The 19,655-nt window shown below is 42.8% G+C and overlaps 1 protein-coding gene across 6 annotated transcripts; it reads right to left on the bottom strand.

The window, feature by feature from the left end:
* Nucleotides 1–1,268: 1,268 nt before the first annotated feature.
* setdb2 (SET domain bifurcated histone lysine methyltransferase 2) lies at nt 1,269–19,512 on the bottom strand. Of its 6 annotated transcripts, none has more exons than XM_084105566.1 (13): nt 19,233–19,341; nt 18,998–19,037; nt 18,442–18,555; nt 17,287–17,370; nt 17,094–17,184; nt 14,120–14,848; nt 12,521–12,690; nt 11,769–11,938; nt 11,646–11,717; nt 2,847–2,889; nt 2,614–2,762; nt 1,712–1,800; nt 1,269–1,496 (listed from the first exon to the last, which is right to left on the bottom strand). In XM_084105566.1, the coding sequence occupies exons 2-13, from the start codon at nt 19,017–19,019 to the stop codon at nt 1,379–1,381; spliced, it is 1,851 nt and encodes a 616-aa protein (XP_083961692.1). In that variant the 5' UTR covers nt 19,020–19,037; nt 19,233–19,341; the 3' UTR covers nt 1,269–1,378. The 6 variants fall into 6 exon arrangements, 5 of the variants coding, with proteins under 5 accessions (XP_083961692.1, XP_083961693.1, XP_083961694.1 ...); XM_084105567.1 differs by having other exon boundaries at nt 11,682–11,717; XM_084105568.1 differs by lacking the exon at nt 11,646–11,717 and having other exon boundaries at nt 11,739–11,938; nt 19,233–19,512.
* Nucleotides 19,513–19,655: the final 143 nt, after the last annotated feature.

Raw genomic sequence — 19,655 nt, 5'->3', positions numbered from 1 at the left:
ATTGTATTCTGTAAAGCTGCTTTACTGCACAGTTTGAGTCTCCTATCCAGTAGTTTGCAACATTGACACTATTGAATTCCTTTCATAATTGATTAACTATTCAACATTGACACTATTGAACTGACTTGAATTTGTTTAATAATTGATGAACTCCAACATTGACACTATTGAACTGACTTGAATTTGTTTAATAATTAATTGATGAACTCCAACATTGACACTATTGAGATTTGAATTTGTTTCATAATTGATTAGCTATGCAACATTAACACAAATGATCTGAATTTGGTTCATAACTGATAAACTTTGGATTCTCAATCCTGGGCTTGAAAGACTTAAAGCGGTGGTGTAATGCCCCTTTTCACAAGATGTACAATAAGTCTCTGATGTCCCCAGAGTGTGTGTGAAGTTTTAGCTCAAAATACCCCACAGATCATTTTTTACATCATGTTTAAATTGTCCCTTTTTGAGGGACAGTAAAAGCGTCGTTTCGTGTGTCCCTTTAAATGCAAATGAGCTGCTGCTCCCGGCACAGAGGGCAGAGCTTCGTGTGTGTGTGTGTGTGTGTGTGTGTGTGTGTTAGCAGCTCCGATTCCCTCACACAGACAAGCACTAAAATGTCAGAAACTGTTCTGTGTTTAGTTTAGACTGGAGTCGGACAATGATGGAGAGACTCGAGAAGAGTGATGTGTAGAAGCAACAGGACGTTTCTGAACGGTTAGTTGATGAATTCATGTTGCTGATGTGAACTTAACTATCTTCAATTAGAATATTCTGTCAAGTCACCTTCATTTATATACCGCTTTTAACAAAGCAGCTTTACAGTGATAATAGGAAATTAAAGAAAGAGATTGTTTTGTAAAGTTATTGTCTACACCTGAAATTAAATTGTTCATAACTGAAATTTAATATTTGAAGTGCAGAATTGATTCTGTTTATTCCTGTGACGCTGTTTGGACTCAATCTGTCCTGTAACTTAAAGTCTCAGATGAGATCAAAACTATCTCATGTCTGTGGTTTTCAGGTCCTTTCATGCTTGTGGCCTCAGCGCTGATTCACTGACCTCGTGAAACCTTCAAAAGAACATGTTTGTGTTGAACTTCTGTTGAACTCGCACTGATCCAGACTAGTCGAGTTATTTCAGTGTTGTCTGCTCATCTAGTTTACACCTGTATTGGTCATTTGCTTGTGATGTTCTTCATTTGTATACAAGCTTCGGCTGAATCAGTAGTTCAAGATATTTTAAAATAAGAGAAAACAAGACAGAGTTTTGCTCGACTCGACTTTATTTGAGCTCCGGCTGCTGCATAAAAACAGCTCAGAGAAGCACAACAACATCCGGTTTGATTCAGGAAATGCAGAGGTTGATCAGAGAGTGTCAGATGACGAGTGATTGACAGCTGGTGTTGCCACAGCGACAGCTCACCTCATGATCCGGGTCACTGCCCGGTGTGTACGAGTAGTTCCAGGTCAGTTCAGTTCCAGCTTTAACTGACCTGAGAAATCACACAAACAAACACAGTCACGTTTCTTTCCCTGCGTCACACAGACGGCGTCTACTGTCCGTACGCTGAAGTTTGCATCATTGATTCAGTTATTTTCCTGTTTATCATTGTGAAGACGCTTTGAGACGTATAAAGCGCTGTAGAAATGATGACTCGACTGATGCTGAACGTAATAATCTCAAGCATGACTGATGATTGATTATCACCTGTTAGTGAAGAAGGCGATGAGAGGGAACTGTGGGTGGTGTGTGTCGACGAAGACGTTCTGGATGAAGAGGTTGGGCTCACAGCTGTGCTGCAGGAGAAGAACGCGCATTACTGTCAATCATTATTACACTTTCATCACTTCTCAAGCTGATCAGCAAGAACACACTCAAACATGACTGATTCAATATCAGCCCATCACTGATGCTTTAATTAGCTCTAGTTCTTATGATGGAAGCCCATTTCAGCCACATAAGAAATCATGCATTTGTAAATCATAATGACAAGTCATAATTATGAGTCAAAACTATGACGATAGAAATTATGACTAAATTAAACTGACTAAAAAATCTAAATGATGACAACAAAAACAATATAATTATGGCATAAAAAGTTGAATTTACGACAATTAAATAAAATTATTACTAAAAAGTCAAAACGATGAGTCAGAATTGACAAAAAATCAATTATGACAAAAAGTTGAAATTATGACATACTAAGATATTATGCATTGGAAAAAAATTGACAAGAAAGTAAAAATAATGACAAAGTAAAAATTATCACATAAAAAAGCAATTAATAAGTCAAAATTATGACTAAATTAAATATTAAATTATGATAGTCAACATGACAAACAGTCGAAATTATGACTAAATTAAATTGCGAGTAAATTCAATTATGACAAAGTCAAATTGACGACAAACAGTAAAAGTTATCACAAAAAAATCATATCATAAAATGTCAAAATTATGACTAAATGAGTAAAAATGGTAAATTATGACAATATTATGACCATTTAAAAATGATTACAAAGTGAATTTCAACTTTTCATCTCATAATTTGTATTTTTGAATCTCATAATGAAAAAGTTCTTCTCTGTCATAATGAGAAGCTGGTGACGTACGTTGATGAATCGGGCCACGTTTCCTTCTTTAGAGGCGTCCAGGTAATAGGCTTTGTCCTGATGCTTGTGTGACGTGATCTCAGCGCTGTCGGCGTGTCCGTTCGATTCGGGGAGCGTTAATCTGGGCTTCTTCCTCGAGACCTCATGCTCTACACACACACACACAGACACACACACACCGTCCCGAAGCCGCTCTGAATGCAGTGCATGTGTTGAGCGAGCGCATACTGTACCTGTCTCACTGCCGTCCAGCGGCGAGACGCTCCGCTCCTGCTCCTGAAACAGGGAAGCATTTACACTGATGGCAGTTCATTGGACTGAAGAAACGCATATTAAGACAGGCATTACGGTGGTTTAGATCGGGTCTATCAGACCGTTACCATTTTGTGTACTTAAATGAGGAACAATCTAAGATAATGTCAGTAAATTATGGAGTGCCGCAAGGATCTGTGTTAGGCCCTCTGCTATTTTCAATATATATGCTGCCACTTGGTAATATCATAAGAAAACATAGAATTAATTAAGTTGGCTTGAGAGAGCCAACTTAGTGATATTGTACTTAAACTTATTATTATTAAGTTGGCTTGAGAAAGCCAACATATTGAAATCCTATTTAAACTTATTAAGTTGGCTTGAGAGAGCCAACATATTGAAATCCTATTTAAACTTATTATTATTATTAAGTTGGCTTGAGAGAGCCAACATATTGAAATCCTATTTAAACTTATTATTATTATTATTATTATTATTATTCCGAGACTAAAATTTCTATATGAAACTCCTCCTAGAGCTTTAACTCTACATACTCCAAACTCGGCTCAGACACTCAAACTGATCTGACTCGCGTTGCTATATCTTTTCAGACTGATCGGACTTACGGTTTTCCTAAAAATGACGATCAAAACTCGGAAAAACTCCCATTGACTTACATTGGGGAGTTCTAAAAACATTTGAATCCAAACTGCCGTTTTCACACACACAGACTCCAAAGGGCCTGACAGCCCTGCGTCTCTCCCTCTCTCTCTCCCTCAGAGGATTTATATTATCAAGCAACCAATAAGTAATGGCCTAAAATCTTCATAGCCACACCATAGCAACCAGTTTCAGCACCCTAGCAACCACTAAGAGCTCCCTAGCAACCACCCTAAACCAAAAAAATTTTTTTTTTACATTTTTTTGTATTTTTTAACGCAATATTACACTCGTGGCCTTGCGATATTGCTCCATGCTTGTGCCTATTCGGCCATAGGCACGAGGCCGCAGGCCGAGTGCCGTACTGAAGGCACTCGTTATTAAAGATTTTAAGAACTCTATAAAAACTCCATAGTAACCATCTTTGACAACTACCAACCACCTAGTAACACCATAGCAACTACCAAAAATACCTTAGCAACCATCTTGAACACCCTAGCAACATCTAGAAATGCTCTAGTAACCACCAAATATACCCTAGCAACCACCCAGAACACCCTAGCAACTGCCTAGCAACCCCCCAGAACACCTAGCAACTGCCTAGCAACCACCCAGAACACCTAGCAAACAGCCAGAACACCCTAGCAACTGCCTAGCAACCACCCAGAACACCTAGCAACTGCCTAGCAACAACCCAGAACACCCTAGCAACCGCCTAGCAACACCATAGCAACCACCCAGAACACCCTAGCAACCGCCTAGCAACCACCCAGAATACCTTAGCAACCGCCTAGCAACACCATAGCAACCACCCAGAACACCCTAGCAACCGCCTAGCAACCACCCAAAATACCCTAGCAACCGCCTAGCAACACCATAGCAACCACCCAGAACACCCTAGCAACCGCCTAGCAACCACCCAGAATACCTTAGCAACCGCCTAGCAACACCATAGCAACCACTCAGAACACCCTAGCAACTGCCTAACAACCACCCAGAACACCCTAGCAACCACCCAAAATATCCTAGAAACCGCCTAGCAACCACCCAGAACACCCTACAACCGCCTAGCAACCACCCAGAACACCCTAGCAACCACCCAAAATACCCTAGCAACCGCCTAGCAACCACCCAAAAGACCCTAGCAACCACCGAAAATATCTTAGAAACCGCCTAGCAACTACCCAAAAGACCCTAGCAACCACCCAAAATGCCCTAGCAACCGCCTAGCAACCACCCAGAATACCCTATCAACCACCTAAAATACCCTAGCAACCACCTAAAATACCCTAGCAACCGCCTATCAACCACCCAAAAGACCCTAGCAACCACCCAAAATATCCTAGCAACCGCCTAGCAACCACCCAGAACACCCTAGTAACCACCCAGAACACCCTAGCAACCGCCTAGCAACCACCCAGAACACCCTAGCAACCACCCAAAATACCCTAGCAACCACCTAGCAACCACCCAAAAGACCCTAGCAACCACCGAAAATATCTTAGAAACCGCCTAGCAACTACCCAAAAGACCCTAGCAACCACCCAAAATACCCTAGCAACCGCCTAGCAACCACCCAGAATACCCTAGCAACCACCTAAAATACCCTAGCAACCACCTAAAATACCCTAGCAACCGCCTATAAACCACCCAAAAGACCCTAGCAACCACCCAAAATATCCTAGCAACCGCCTAGCAACCACCCAGAACACCCTAGTAACCACCCAGAACACCCTAGCAACCGCCTAGCAACCACCCAGAACACCCTAGCAACCACCCAAAACACCCTAGCAACCGCCTAGCAACCACCCAAAAGACCCTAGCAACCACCAGAAATATCCTAGCAACCGCCTAGCAACCACTCAGAATACCCTAGCAACCGCCTAGCAAAAAACTTTCTGGTCCAAACTTTCTCAAGCCAACTTAAAGTTTGTCTCGACGAACTTTCGCATCTAGTTATTATTATTATTCCGAGACTAAAATTTCTATATGAAACTCCTCCTAGAGCTTTAACTCTACATACTCCAAACTCGGCTCAGACACTCAAACTGATCTGACTCGCGTTGCTATATCTTTTCAGACTGATCGGACTTACGGTTTTCCTAAAAATGACGATCAAAACTCGGAAAAACTCCCATTGACTTACATTGGGGAGTTCTAAAAACATTTGAATCCAAACTGCCGTTTTCACACACACAGACTCCAAAGGGCCTGACAGCCCTGCGTCTCTCCCTCTCTCTCTCCCTCAGAGGATTTATATTATCAAGCAACCAATAAGTAATGGCCTAAAATCTTCATAGCCACACCATAGCAACCAGTTTCAGCACCCTAGCAACCACTAAGAGCTCCCTAGCAACCACCCTAAACCAAAAAAAATTTTTTTTTACATTTTTTTGTATTTTTTAACGCAATATTACACTCGTGGCCTTGCGATATTGCTCCATGCTTGTGCCTATTCGGCCATAGGCACGAGGCCGCAGGCCGAGTGCCGTACTGAAGGCACTCGTTATTAAAGATTTTAAGAACTCTATAAAAACTCCATAGTAACCATCTTTGACAACTACCAACCACCTAGTAACACCATAGCAACTACCAAAAATACCTTAGCAACCATCTTGAACACCCTAGCAACATCTAGAAATGCTCTAGTAACCACCAAATATACCCTAGCAACCACCCAGAACACCCTAGCAACTGCCTAGCAACCCCCAAGAACACCTAGCAACTGCCTAGCAACCACCCAGAACACCTAGCAAACAGCCAGAACACCCTAGCAACTGCCTAGCAACCACCCAGAACACCTAGCAACTGCCTAGCAACAACCCAGAACACCCTAGCAACCGCCTAGCAACACCATAGCAACCACCCAGAACACCCTAGCAACCGCCTAGCAACCACCCAGAATACCTTAGCAACCGCCTAGCAACACCATAGCAACCACCCAGAACACCCTAGCAACCGCCTAGCAACCACCCAAAATACCCTAGCAACCACCCAAAAGACCCTAGCAACCACCTAAAACACCCTAGCAACCGCCTAGCAACCACCCAAAAGACCCTAGCAACCACCAAAAATATCCTAGCAACCACCAAAATACCCTAGCAACCGCCTAGCAACCACCCAAAAGACCCTAGCAACCACCTAGCAACTACCCAAAAGACCCTAGCAACCACCCAGAACACCCTAGCAACCGCCTAGCAACCACCCAGAACACCCTAGCAACCACCCAAAAGACCCTAGCAACCACCCAAAATATCCTAGCAACCACCCAAAACACCCTAGCAACCGCCTAGCAACCACCCAAAAGACCCTAGCAACCACCCAGAACACCCTAGCAACCAACCAAAACACCCTAGCAACCACCCAAAACACCCTAGCAACCGCCTAGCAACCACCCAAAATACCCTAGCAACCACCCAAAAGACCCTAGCAACCACCCAAAACACCCTAGCAACCGCCTAGCAACCACCCAAAAGACCCTAGCAACCACCCAAAATATCCTAGCAACCACCCAAAACACCCTAGCAACCGCCTAGCAACCACCCAAAATACCCTAGCAACCACCCAAAAGACCCTAGCAACCACCCAAAACACCCTAGCAACCGCCTAGCAACCACCCAAAAGACCCTAGCAACCACCCAAAATATCCTAGCAACCACCCAAAACACCCTAGCAACCGCCTAGCAACCACCCAAAAGACCCTAGCAACCACCCAAAACATCCTAGCAACCACCCAAAACACCCTAGCAACCGCCTAGCAACCACCCAAAACACCCTAGCAACCACCTAAAATATCCTAGCAACCGCCTAGCAACCACCCAAAAGACCCTAGCAACCACCCAAAATACCCTAGCAACCGCCTAGCAACCACCCAAAATACCCTAGCAACCATCCAAAATATCCTAGCAACCGCCTAGCAACCACCCAGAACACCCTAGTAACCACCCAGAACACCCTAGCAACCACCTAGCAACCACCCAGAACACCCTAGCAACCACCCAAAATACCCTAGCAACCGCCTAGCAACCACCCAGAACACCCTAGCAACCACCGAAAATATCTTAGAAACCGCCTAGCAACTACCCAAAAGACCCTAGCAACCACCCAAAATACCCTAGCAACCACCCAGAATACCCTAGCAACCACCTAAAATACCCTAGCAACCGCCTATCAACCACCCAAAAGACCCTAGCAACCACCCAAAATATCCTAGCAACCGCCTAGCAACCACCCAGAACACCCTAGTAACCACCCAGAACACCCTAGCAACCGCCTAGCAACCACCCAGAACACCCTAGCAACCACCCAAAATACCCTAGCAACCGCCTAGCAACCACCCAAAAGACCCTAGCAACCACCAGAAATATCCTAGCAACTGCCTGGCAACCACTCAGAATACCCTAGCAACCGCCTAGCAAAAAACTTTCTGGTCCAAACTTTCTCAAGCCAACTTAAAGTTTGTCTCGACGAACTTTCGCATCTAGTTATTATTATTCTTCTGACCCTAAAAAAATCTATATCAAACTCCTCCTAGAGCTTTAACTCTACATACTCCAAACTCGGCTCGGACACTCAGACTGATCTGACTCGGTATGCTATATCTTTTCAGACTGATCGGACTTACGGTTTTCCTAAAAATGACGATCAAAACTCGAAAAAACTCATTCAAAAACTCCATTGACTTACATTGGGGAGTTCTAAAAAATTCAAACCGACAAAAATTTAAATCTAAACACCTTGAAGACTAAACCAAACTGCCGTTCTATATACTATATGAGCCATTGAGACTAATTTAAACTAAAAAACTCTAAACTATAAACACTTATAAACTAATTAACTTATAAACTCATGAATTCATAAACTTATGAACTCAAACTCATAAAATTAATAAACTCTGAACTCTTAATCTCATTTAAACTTATAAACTCTAAACTGATTTAAACTTATAAACTCAAAACTCAAGAACTCATACACTTATAAACTCATCAATTTATACACTTATAAACTCTAAACTCAGACACACACACTGAGTTTATGAGTGAGTGTGTGAGCGAGTTAGAGTGTGTGTGTGTGTGTGTGTGTGTGTGTGTCTATCTAACTTATTTATCTATCTGTCAAACTTCAAACTACTGTAAACTACTGTAAACTTCAAACCACTATAAACTTCTTAAGTTTAAATCTTCCAGCTCCCAAGCAACTCCATAGCAACCAAACTCGAGTACCCTAGCAACCGTTTTGTAAGACCTATATCTCTGTATCAGAACATCGTATAGAGATGAGGTTTGGCTCTTTTGACTCATGCTAGCAAACAGCACTTCCAACATACTACACATGCTAGCAGTGAATAGCTACATGCTAGTAGTGATTAGTTAAGTGTTAAATCATGCCAAGATCATGCTAAGAACTCTATAAAAACTCCATAGTAACCATCTGTGACAACTACCAGCCACCTAGTAACACCATATCAACCGCCCTGAATACCTTAGCAACCGCCTAGCAACCACCCAGAACAGCCTAGCAACCACCCATAACACCCTAGCAACCACCTAGCAACCACCCTAGCAACCACCCAAAAGACCCTAGCAACCGCCTAGCAACCACCCAAAAGACCCTAGCAACCACCCAAAATACCCTAGCAACCGCCTAGCAACCACCCAAAAGACCCTAGCAACCACCGAAATATCCTAGCAACTGCCTAGCAACCATCCAAAAGACCTAGCAACTACCCAAAATATCCTAGCAACTGCCTAGCAACTACCCAAAAGACCCTAGCAACCACCCAGAACACCCTAGCAACCACCCAGAACACCCTAGCAACCACCCAAAAGACCCTAGCAACCACCCAAAACACCCTAGCAACGCCTAGCAACCACCCAAAAGACCCTAGCAACCACCGAGAACACCCTAGCAACCACCCAAAATACCCTAGCAACCACCCAAAAGACCCTAGCAACCACCCAAAACACCCTAGCAACCGCCTAGCAACCACCCAAAAGACCCTAGCAACCACCCAAAATATCCTAGCAACCACCCAAACCACCCTAGCAACCGCCTAGCAACCACCCAAAAGACCCTAGCAACCACCCAAAACATCCTAGCAACCACCTAGCAACCACCCAAAAGACCCTAGCAACCACCTAGCAACCACCCAAAAGACCCTAGCAACCACCTAAAATATCCTAGCAACCGCCTAGCAACCACCCAAAAGACCCTAGCAACCATCAGAAATATCCTAGCAACCGCCTAGCAACCACCCAGAATACCCTAGCAACCACCCAAAACAGCCTAGCAACCACCCAGAAAACCCTAGCAACCGCCTAGCAACCACCCAGAATACCCTAGCAACCACCCAAAATACCCTAGCAACCGCCCAAAATACCATAGCAACACCATAGCAACCACCCATAACATCCTAGCAACTGCCTAGCAAAAAACGTTCTGCTCCAAACTTTTCTCAAGCCAACTTAAAGTTTGTCTCGACGAACTTTCGCATCTAGTTATTATTATTATTCTTCTTACTAAAAATTTATCCCCTATCTCCTCCTAGAGCTTTAACTCTACATACTCCAAACTCGGCTCAGACCTTCAGACTATTCTGACTCGAGTTGCTTTATCTTTTCAGACTGATCGGACTTACGGTTTTCCTAAAAATGCCGATCAAAACTCGGAAAAACTCCCATTGACTTGCATTGGGGAGTTCTAAAAAATTCAAATCTAGATTCAAACTGACCAACCGACAAAAATTTAAATCTAAACACCTTGAAGACTTATTCAAACTGCCGTTCTATATACTATATAAGCCATTGAGACTCAATTAAACTAATAAACTCATCTATCTATCTACTTCAAACTATTTTAAACTTTAAACTACTTTAAACTTCAAACTAAATTAAACTTCAAACTAATATAAACTTTAAACTACTTTAAACTTCAAACTTAAGCTTTAACTCATTTAAACTTATAAACTGTAAACTCATTTAAACTTATAAACTGTAAACTAATTTAAACTTATAAACTCAAAACTCATTTAAACTTATAAACTAAACTCAAAAACTTGTACACTTATAAACTCTAAACTCATAAACTCTGAGTGTGTGTGTGTGTGTGTGTGTAAACACACACACACACACACACTCTAAACTCATTTAAACAAACTCTAAACTCATTTAAACTTATAAACGCAAAACTCAAAAACTCGTCAACTACTTTAAACTTCAAACCACTTTAAACTTCTTAAGTTTAAAGCTCCCAGCTCCCAAGCAACTCCATAGCAACCAAACTTGAGTACCCTAGCAACCGTTTTACAAGACCTATATCGCTGCATCAGAACATCGTATAGAGATGAGGTTTGGCTCTTTTGACTCATGCTAGCAAACAGCACTTCCAACATGCTACACATGCTAGCAGTGAATGCTAATAGCAATTAGTTAAGTGCTAAATCATGCCAAGATCATGCTAAGAACTCTATAAAAACTCCATAGTAACCATCTGTAACAACTACCAACCACCTAGTAACACCATAGCAACCGCCCAGAATACCTTAGTAACCGCCTAGCAACACCATAACAACCACCCAGAACACCCTAGCAACCACCCAGAATACCCTAGCAACTGCCTAGCAACACCATAGCAACAACCCAAAACACCCTAGCAACCCACTAGAAAACCCCCAACAACTTTTTAACTGTAAACTACTTTAAACTTCAAACTGATTTAAACTTTAAACTAATTTAAACGTTAGACTAATTTAAACTTCAAACTAATTTAAACTTCAAACTAATTTAAACTTCAAACTAATTTAAACTTTAAAGTAATTTAAAATTTAAACTACTTTAAACTTGAAACTAATTTAAACTTTAAACTAATTTAAACTTTAGACTAATTTAAACTTTAAACTAATTTAAGCTTCAAACTAATTTAGACTTTAAACTATTTTAAACTTCTAACTAATTTGAACTTTAAACTAATTTAAACTTCAAACTACTTTAAACTCCAAACTGCTTTAAACTTCTTCAAACTTTCTGGTCCAGCTTTCTCAAGCCAACTTAAAGTTTGTCTCGACGAACTTTTTAATCTAGTTTCCATTGTTATACTGATGATATGATCTGATCGGCACTGACCGGGAGCTGATCAGCAGGGATCTGATCGGCACTGACCGGGAGCTGATCGGCACTGACCGGGAGCTGATCGGCAGGGATCTGATCGGCACTGACCGGGAGCTGATCAGCAGGGATCTGATCGGCGGGTCTCTGGATCACCGGGACATGCAGTGGCGGAGAGCAGTCCAGCGTCTCCTTCGGGCCCGAGGGAAGAGTCCACTCCTCCACCACCTCCACCTCGTCATCAGACACGGGCGGCTCTCGGCTGAGATCCGGCGGCTCCTCGGCACTCGACTCCAGTCGGAGGACCACACCTGGACAACACACACCGCATCAACACACACGCTAATGAGAGTAACACACTGATGCTCAGTAGCACTGACATACAGTCGTCAACATCTGAAGTGGATCAGAACAGTTCATCAGTCGTCCTAAGACAAGAACGGGTATTGTTCAAAATTCATGTATAACTTTGATGAAAGGTTTTGATCCACTTCAAATGTTGACTACTGAACTACAAAACGTTTTTATTGTTATCCATTAGATTTTACTTAAAATTTTACATATTTAAAAAAAGACTAATAAAAATGTCAAAAACACACAACAAAATCACTAAAACTTGAAACCAATGGATATATTAAAAAAAGAATAACTTAAAATATTAATAAAACCTATAACAGTTTTTCAGTGACACTAAAATAACAGTGGTGTGGAGAGTCACTGGAATCTCTTATCTAGTTAGGACACGGTATAAGACATTTCTTTCATATATCCGAAAATAAGAAATGTCTTCTTTTTTTTTTTTTGTTAATGTTTATTTTTTCTAAGTAAATGAAAAACAAATTTATGGTTTGAGTTTTAGTTCAGTGTGTGTGTGTGTGTGTGTGTGTGTGTACCTGCATAGATGCAGATGAAGGTGCCCTTGTCGAGGTCGTCCCGGCAGCGTACGGCCCAGCCCCGGTCCAGTGTCCTGAACACCTGCAGTCGCACACGCAGACCCTTCTGCACCACACGGTTCTGGCACCGGCTCTTCTGGCAGCCGCACCACGGGCCGCACTCAAACAACCTGCACAACACAACTCAACTCAACACAACACAACACAACACAACACAACACAACACAACACAACACAACACAACTCAACACAACACAACACAACACAACTCAACACAACACAACACAACACAACTCAACACAACACAACACAATTCAACACAACACAACACAACTCAACTCAACACAACACAACACAACACAACACAACACAACACAACTCAACACAACACAACACAACACAACTCAACACAACACAACACAATTCAACACAACACAACACAACTCAACACAACACAACACAATTCAACACAACACAACACAACACAACACAACTCAACACAACACAACACAACACAACACAACACAATTCAACACAACACAACACAACTCAACACAACACAACTCAACACAACACAACTCAACACAACTCAACACAACACAACTCAACACAACACAACACAACAACACAACACAACTCAACTCAACTCAACAAAACCCAACCCAACCCAACTCATCTAAACACAAACCAACCCAACACAACTCAACAAAACCCAACCCAACCCATCTAAACCCAAACCAACACAACTCATCTAAACCCAAACCAAACCAACCCAACACAACAAAACTCAACTCGGCTCAACCCAACCTACTGCTAACCCGGACGCCAAGGACACTTCCGTGATTTGGGAAAAGCACGTAAAAGTCCTGGCAGAAAGCGATGCATAAGGATGAAGTGTAAATAAACTCCTGATGTACTTACAAACTTAACAATGCCTCGTTTTATGAGTACAGAACCTATTTGTACTACTGTAGAAGTTTGTACCATTCTGGGCATTATTAGTGCGGTAATTTACCAGATACATCCTTGGATCCATTAGCGCCTGCACTAAACCATCCGGCTGATTTCTCTAAATAAGCTCTAACTTTAATAATGTTCAACCAAGGGCAAAAAGGCTTCTGGGGGGTGTTCGGCTCGGGGTCATGGTGCAAAGAACCCTAGGATGATTTTACCCCGAACCATCCCTTTAACCCAACAAAACAACTCAATTTAACTCAACCCAACAAAACCGAACTCAGCTCAACCCAAACTAACACGACTCAATTCAGTTCAACTTCACACAACTCATCTCTTAACTCAACTCAACTCAACTCATCTGTTAACCTAACTCAACTCAACTCAGTTCAGTTCAGCCCAGCCCCTCCACCTCACCCTGCCCACACAGTCTGGCTCAGTCTCTGGTGTCTGTAAGCTTGAGCGTCTCTTCCGGCTCAACCAAAGTAATCTGTTAACCCAACTCAACCCAACTCAACTCAACCCAACCCCCCGGACTCACCCTGCCCGCACAGGCTGGCTCAGTCTCTGGTGTCTATAAGCTTGAGCGTCTCTTCCGGCTCAACCAAAGTAATCTGTTAACCCAACCCAACCCCCCGGACTCACCCTGCCCGCACAGGCTGGCTCAGTCTCTGGTGTGTGTAAGCTTGAGCGCCTCCTCTGGCCGTCAGCCGAACACAAGCACAGGTTTGAGCGTCTGCGCAGACGTCAGCGCAGTCGCAGCACGCGGAGAAGAACGGCTCCGCGCTGAGGAAGCATCCGTGAGGCCAGCGTTCCTTACGGTAGCGAAACTCCTTCACCCGTGTCCCGTCCACATCGTTAAACAGAGGCACGGGAACCGGCTCGATCCCGCGGCTGAGGTCCCGCTCGAACAGGAGCGCCGGAGAGGCGGGAGCTGGCGCATGATTTTCGGGAACGATCTGCGCATCAAAGCTGAAGTTGCTCGGCTGCAACACGCCCAGAGTGCCGGACTCAAGCAGGAACTGAAACACTTCGTCAATCGAGCGCAGGCTCCGCCCACACGGCGCTTTATAAAGCACATCTGCGTCCTCACACTCGTCCGGCTCGGCCTGGACCCGCGCGCAGTGGCGCTGGAACTGGTACAGCATGGGCACCCGCAGCGGGTTCTGTCCCAGGAACCAGTCGGCATGAGCGGGAAGCGCCGGCGCACACACCTTGCTGCAGTCGTGAGGCTGGTACACGAGCGGCACCGGAGACCGGGGCTCTTCAGAACACAAGCTCAGAGGAGACAGAAGCAGCGGGAGATCCGGGCCGGCCCTGCTGGCGGAGGACATCTGACTGTAGTCCGAGCCCGACTCCACGTCTCTGGAGAGTCTGAGTGAGAGCGCAAGATCATCCATGAGAAAATAAGACTCACACTCAATGTTTTATTCAGTGTTGGAAACAAGCTTGCATACAATCTAGTATTCTATTCATAGAAAAGAGCCTGAGAGGATAAATCCAGTGTTGGGGAAAGTTATTTTTAAAAGTAATGCATTACAATATTGCGTTACTCCTAAAAAAAGTACCTAATTGCGTTACTTAGTTACTTTTTATGAAAAGTAATGCGTTACATTACATTTGCATTACTTTTTCTCACCTGGGCTGGGCTTGCTTGTTTGTTTTTTAATAACAATTAAAAAAGTTATATTTTTGGCATATGTTAAGGCCCTTTCACACCAAAAGTGAAATAAGCCTCAGGCTGAAGGAAATGCATATTTACTCCTGTACAGTACAATATAGTACAGTAGAATACAGTAGAGGTAGAGTACAGTAGAGTACAGTAGAGGTAGAGTACAGTAGAGGTAGAGTACAGTACAGTAGAGGTAGAGTACAGTACAGTAGAGGTAGAGTACAGTAGAGGTAGAGTACAGTACAGTAGAGGTAGAGTACAGTAGAGGTAGAGTACAGTACAGTAGAGGTAGAGGTAGAGTACAGTAGAGGTAGAGTACAGTAGAGGTAGAGTACAGTAGAGGTAGAGTACAGTACAGTAGAGGTAGAGTACAGTAGAGTACAGTAGAGGTAGAGTACAGTAGAGGTAGAGTACAGTAGAGTAGAGGTAGAGTACAGTACAGTAGAGGTAGAGTACAGTAGAGTACAGTAGAGGTAGAGTACAGTAGAGGTAGAGTACAGTACAGTAGAGGTAGAGTACAGTAGAGGTAGAGTACAGTAGAGTAGAGGTAGAGTACAGTAGAGGTAGAGTACAGCAGAGTACAGTACAGTAGAGGAAGAGTACAGCAGAGTACAGTACAGTAGAGTACAGTAGAGGTAGAGTACAGCAGAGTACAGTACAGTAGAGGTAGAGTACAGTAGAGTACAGTAGAGGTAGAGTACAGTAGAGGTAGAGTACAGTAGAGTAGAGTAGAGGTAGAGTACAGTAGAGGTAGAGTACAGTACAGTAGAGGAAGAGTACAGTAGAGGTAGAGTACAGTAGAGTAGAGGTAGAGTACAGTAGAGGTAGAGTACAGTACAGTAGAGGTAGAGTACAGCAGAGTACAGTACAGTAGAGGAAGAGTACAGTAGAGTACAGTACAGTAGAGGAAGAGTACAGTAGAGTACAGTAGAGTACAGCAGAGTACAGTACAGTAGAGTACAGTAGAGTACAGTAGAGTACAGCAGAGTACAGTACAGTAGAGTACAGTAGAGGTAGAGTACAGTAGAGTACAGTACAGTAGAGGTAGAGTACAGTAGAGTACAGTAGAGGTAGAGTACAGTAGAGGTAGAGTACAGTAGAGTAGAGTAGAGGTAGAGTACAGTAGAGGTAGAGTACAGTACAGTAGAGGAAGAGTACAGTAGAGGTAGAGTACAGTAGAGTAGAGGTAGAGTACAGTAGAGGTAGAGTACAGTACAGTAGAGGTAGAGTACAGCAGAGTACAGTACAGTAGAGGAAGAGTACAGTAGAGTACAGTACAGTAGAGGTAGAGTACAGCAGAGTACAGTACAGTAGAGGAAGAGTACAGTAGAGTACAGTACAGTAGAGGTAGAGTACAGCAGAGTACAGTACAGTAGAGGAAGAGTACAGTAGAGTACAGTACAGTAGAGGTAGAGTACAGTAGAGTACTCTTATTTCTAAATCTAAAGTAATTTGTTTATTAGTATGGTTGAATTAGATCATTGAAGGTCAGCAGCAAAGACATTGGTTAATGAAGTGAGATTAAATACAAAGTATATTTGTGTAATTTAATATAGTTAATTATAAAAGCTTTACATAATTCTGATTGCATTTTACTATTTTTATTCATTTTGAGGAATATTGAATTTTTTTTGTGCAAGTGAGACTAGTAAGTGTTCGTTTAGTCTAGAACGACAATAAGCATCATGTTCACACACACACACACACACACACATTTATTTCTCTCAGCATGAGGACAGGAGAGCTGTCAGTCAATAAATGTGAAAACAAAGTAACTTGCGTAACTTATTTGGAAAAAGTAACTTAGATATTTTGTTGTAAATTGAAAAAGTAATGTGTTACTTTACTAGTTACCTGAAAAAGTAATCTGATTACATAACTCAAGTTACTTGTAATGAGTTTCCCCAACACTGTATAAATCTGACACTGATGATGATGATGACGAACCGTGAGCCGTCCTTCAGCAGAGCGTCCTCCGTCTCGTTCCTCGAGCTCTCCGGAGAACACTGGGACTCTGATACGGTCACCGTCAGGATATCTGAAACAGCAAAGACACACACACTCAGGTGACACACACTCAGGTGATGTGGGATATGAGATGCAGGATTGATCATCAGGACTGATCAGGATCAGGACAAACCATCAATCAGAACCTCTTCGATGGCTTCGTTCCGGAGGACATTCAGCTTCGACTCTAGAATGATCTTCATGGCCTGAACGTACTCTGAAACATCACAATAAAAGAGTGTGTGTGAGAGTGTGTATGTGTGTGAGTGTGTGTGTGTGTGTGTGTGTGTGTGTGTGTGTGTGAGAGAGTTTGTGAGTGTGAGAGAGTGTGTGTGTGTGTGTGTGAGTGAGTTTGTGAGTGAGTGAGTTTGTGAGTGTGTGTGTGAGTAAGGGAGTGAGTGTGTGAGTGAGTGTGTTTGTGAGTGTGTGTGTGAGTAAGGGAGTGAGTGTGTTTGTGAGTGTGTGAGTGAGTGAGTGAGTGAGTGAGTGAGTGAGTGTGTGTTTGTGAGTGAGTGTGTGAGTAAGGGAGTGAGTGTGTTTGTGAGTGTGTGTTTGTGAGTGAGTGTGTGAGTAAGGGAGTGAGTGTGTTTGTGAGTGTGTGAGTGAGTGAGTGTGTGAGTGAGTGTGTTTGTGAGTGTGTGAGTGAGTGTGTGAGTGACTGAGTGACTGAGTGTGTGTGTGTGTTTGTGAGTGAGTGAGTGAGAGTGAGTGAATGTGAGAGTGTGTGAGTGAGTTTGTGAGTGAGTGAGTGAGTGAGTGTGAGTGAGTGAGTGAGTGAGAGTGAGTGAATGTGAGAGTGTGAGTGAGTGAGTGAGTGTGAGTGAGTGAGAGTGTGTGTGAGTGAGTGTGAGAGTGTGAGTGAGTGTGTGAGTGAGTGAGTGAGTGAGTGAGTGAGTGAGTGAGTGAGTGAGTGTGAGTGAGTGAGAGTGTGAGTGAGTGAGTGTGTGTGAGTGAGTGAGAGTGTGAGTGAGTGAGTGAGTGAGTGAGTGAGAGTGAGAGTGAGTGAGTGTGAGAGAGTGAGTGAGTGAGTGAGTGTGAGTGAGTGAGTGAGTGTGAGTGAGTGAGTGTGTGAGTGAGTGAGTGTGAGTGAGTGTGAGTAAGTGTGAGTAAGTGTGAGTGTGTGTTTGTGAGTGAGTGAGAGAGTGAGTGAGTGTGAGAGTGAGTGAGTGAGAGTGAGTGAGTGAGTGAGTGAGTGAGTGAGTGAGTGAGTGAGTGAGTGAGTGAGTGAGTGTGAGAGTGTGAGTGAGTGAGTGAGTGTGAGTGAGTGAGTTTGTGAGTTAGTGAGTACCTCTGTCTGTTGCGGTGTTGTCTCTAATCACGTCTCGTAAATGTGAAAGAACCTCGATCAGATCATCAAACACTTCATCAACATCCACTTCCTCCCAGAAGGTCTTCGCTCGCTCTGAAACACACGATCATCAAAACCCAGCCAATAGGGAACGTTCTCTCAGTGTTAGGGTTAGTAACATCTAATAGAACCTTCACTCAGAGTCATCTGGTCTTTATTAATGTTCTGAAAGCATTAGCACACAAAACATATTTATACATCGTTCATGGAATGTTTTTCTGAAACATTTTAGCTGGATGTTCGTCTGACGTTTTTTAAATGTTACTATAGTTTCAGAACTTTAAGAGAACATTCAAAAGTAACATTCTCATAATGTTTGAAGAATGATACAATGGAATATTCTCTTAACGTTCACATAACCAATAAAAACAACGTGTGTGTGTGTGTTCAGAACATTTAAAAAACTGGACGTTCTGAAAACATTCAGAAATAACGTTTTCATGAATTAATGTGAACGCTGGCAAACCGTTCTTAGATCGCGTTTTTGTTCTCTTACCGGTTTCACACTCCATCATCATCTCTGAGCCTCAGACGAGCTGATAAGAGATCGAGACACAAACAAAGATTCATTAATATATCTGACAAGAATTAGTCCATGACAACAACTCAACTCTGTATTATCTCACGAAGACGCTGAATAGTGACCAAACATTATGTGCCAAAGACATTAAACATCACGGAAATGCTAAACAAAGCTTGTGCAAACTGAATGAAAATGTCAGATTTCTTACTTAAACGACTTCATTAAAGTGAATGAGAGAACGCGCCATCACTGAAGAATCATCCACATGTGATTTGATTTGTTCTTTCGAACCGAAGCTCTTGTGAATCACAGAAAGAAGCTTCAACAACACGACATTTGATGCAAACTCCATAACCTCACCGTTATACAGACATATTGAACTAAAGGCTTTTCATTACAGTCGTCGTTTTCTGTGACTCTTTTGTTTGAATGATGATGACACACATTTTTTGTTGAATCAGTTCATAGAAGAAACACACTGTCCGAACGAACCGATTCGCTAAAATGAATCGGTCTTCCCGAATGTTTTGATTCCAGTAAGAGTCAAAATCAATCGATCAACGATATCGCTTAGTTACTGTTTCCCTTCATCTTTTCGAAACAGTCGTACTAATTACACTATCATTGGATA

Source organism: Abramis brama (assembly GCF_963993115.1).
Source record: "Abramis brama genome assembly, chromosome: 2".
Lineage (NCBI taxonomy): Eukaryota > Metazoa > Chordata > Actinopteri > Cypriniformes > Leuciscidae > Abramis > Abramis brama.
This window is presented reverse-complemented; position numbering and strand designations above follow the sequence as displayed.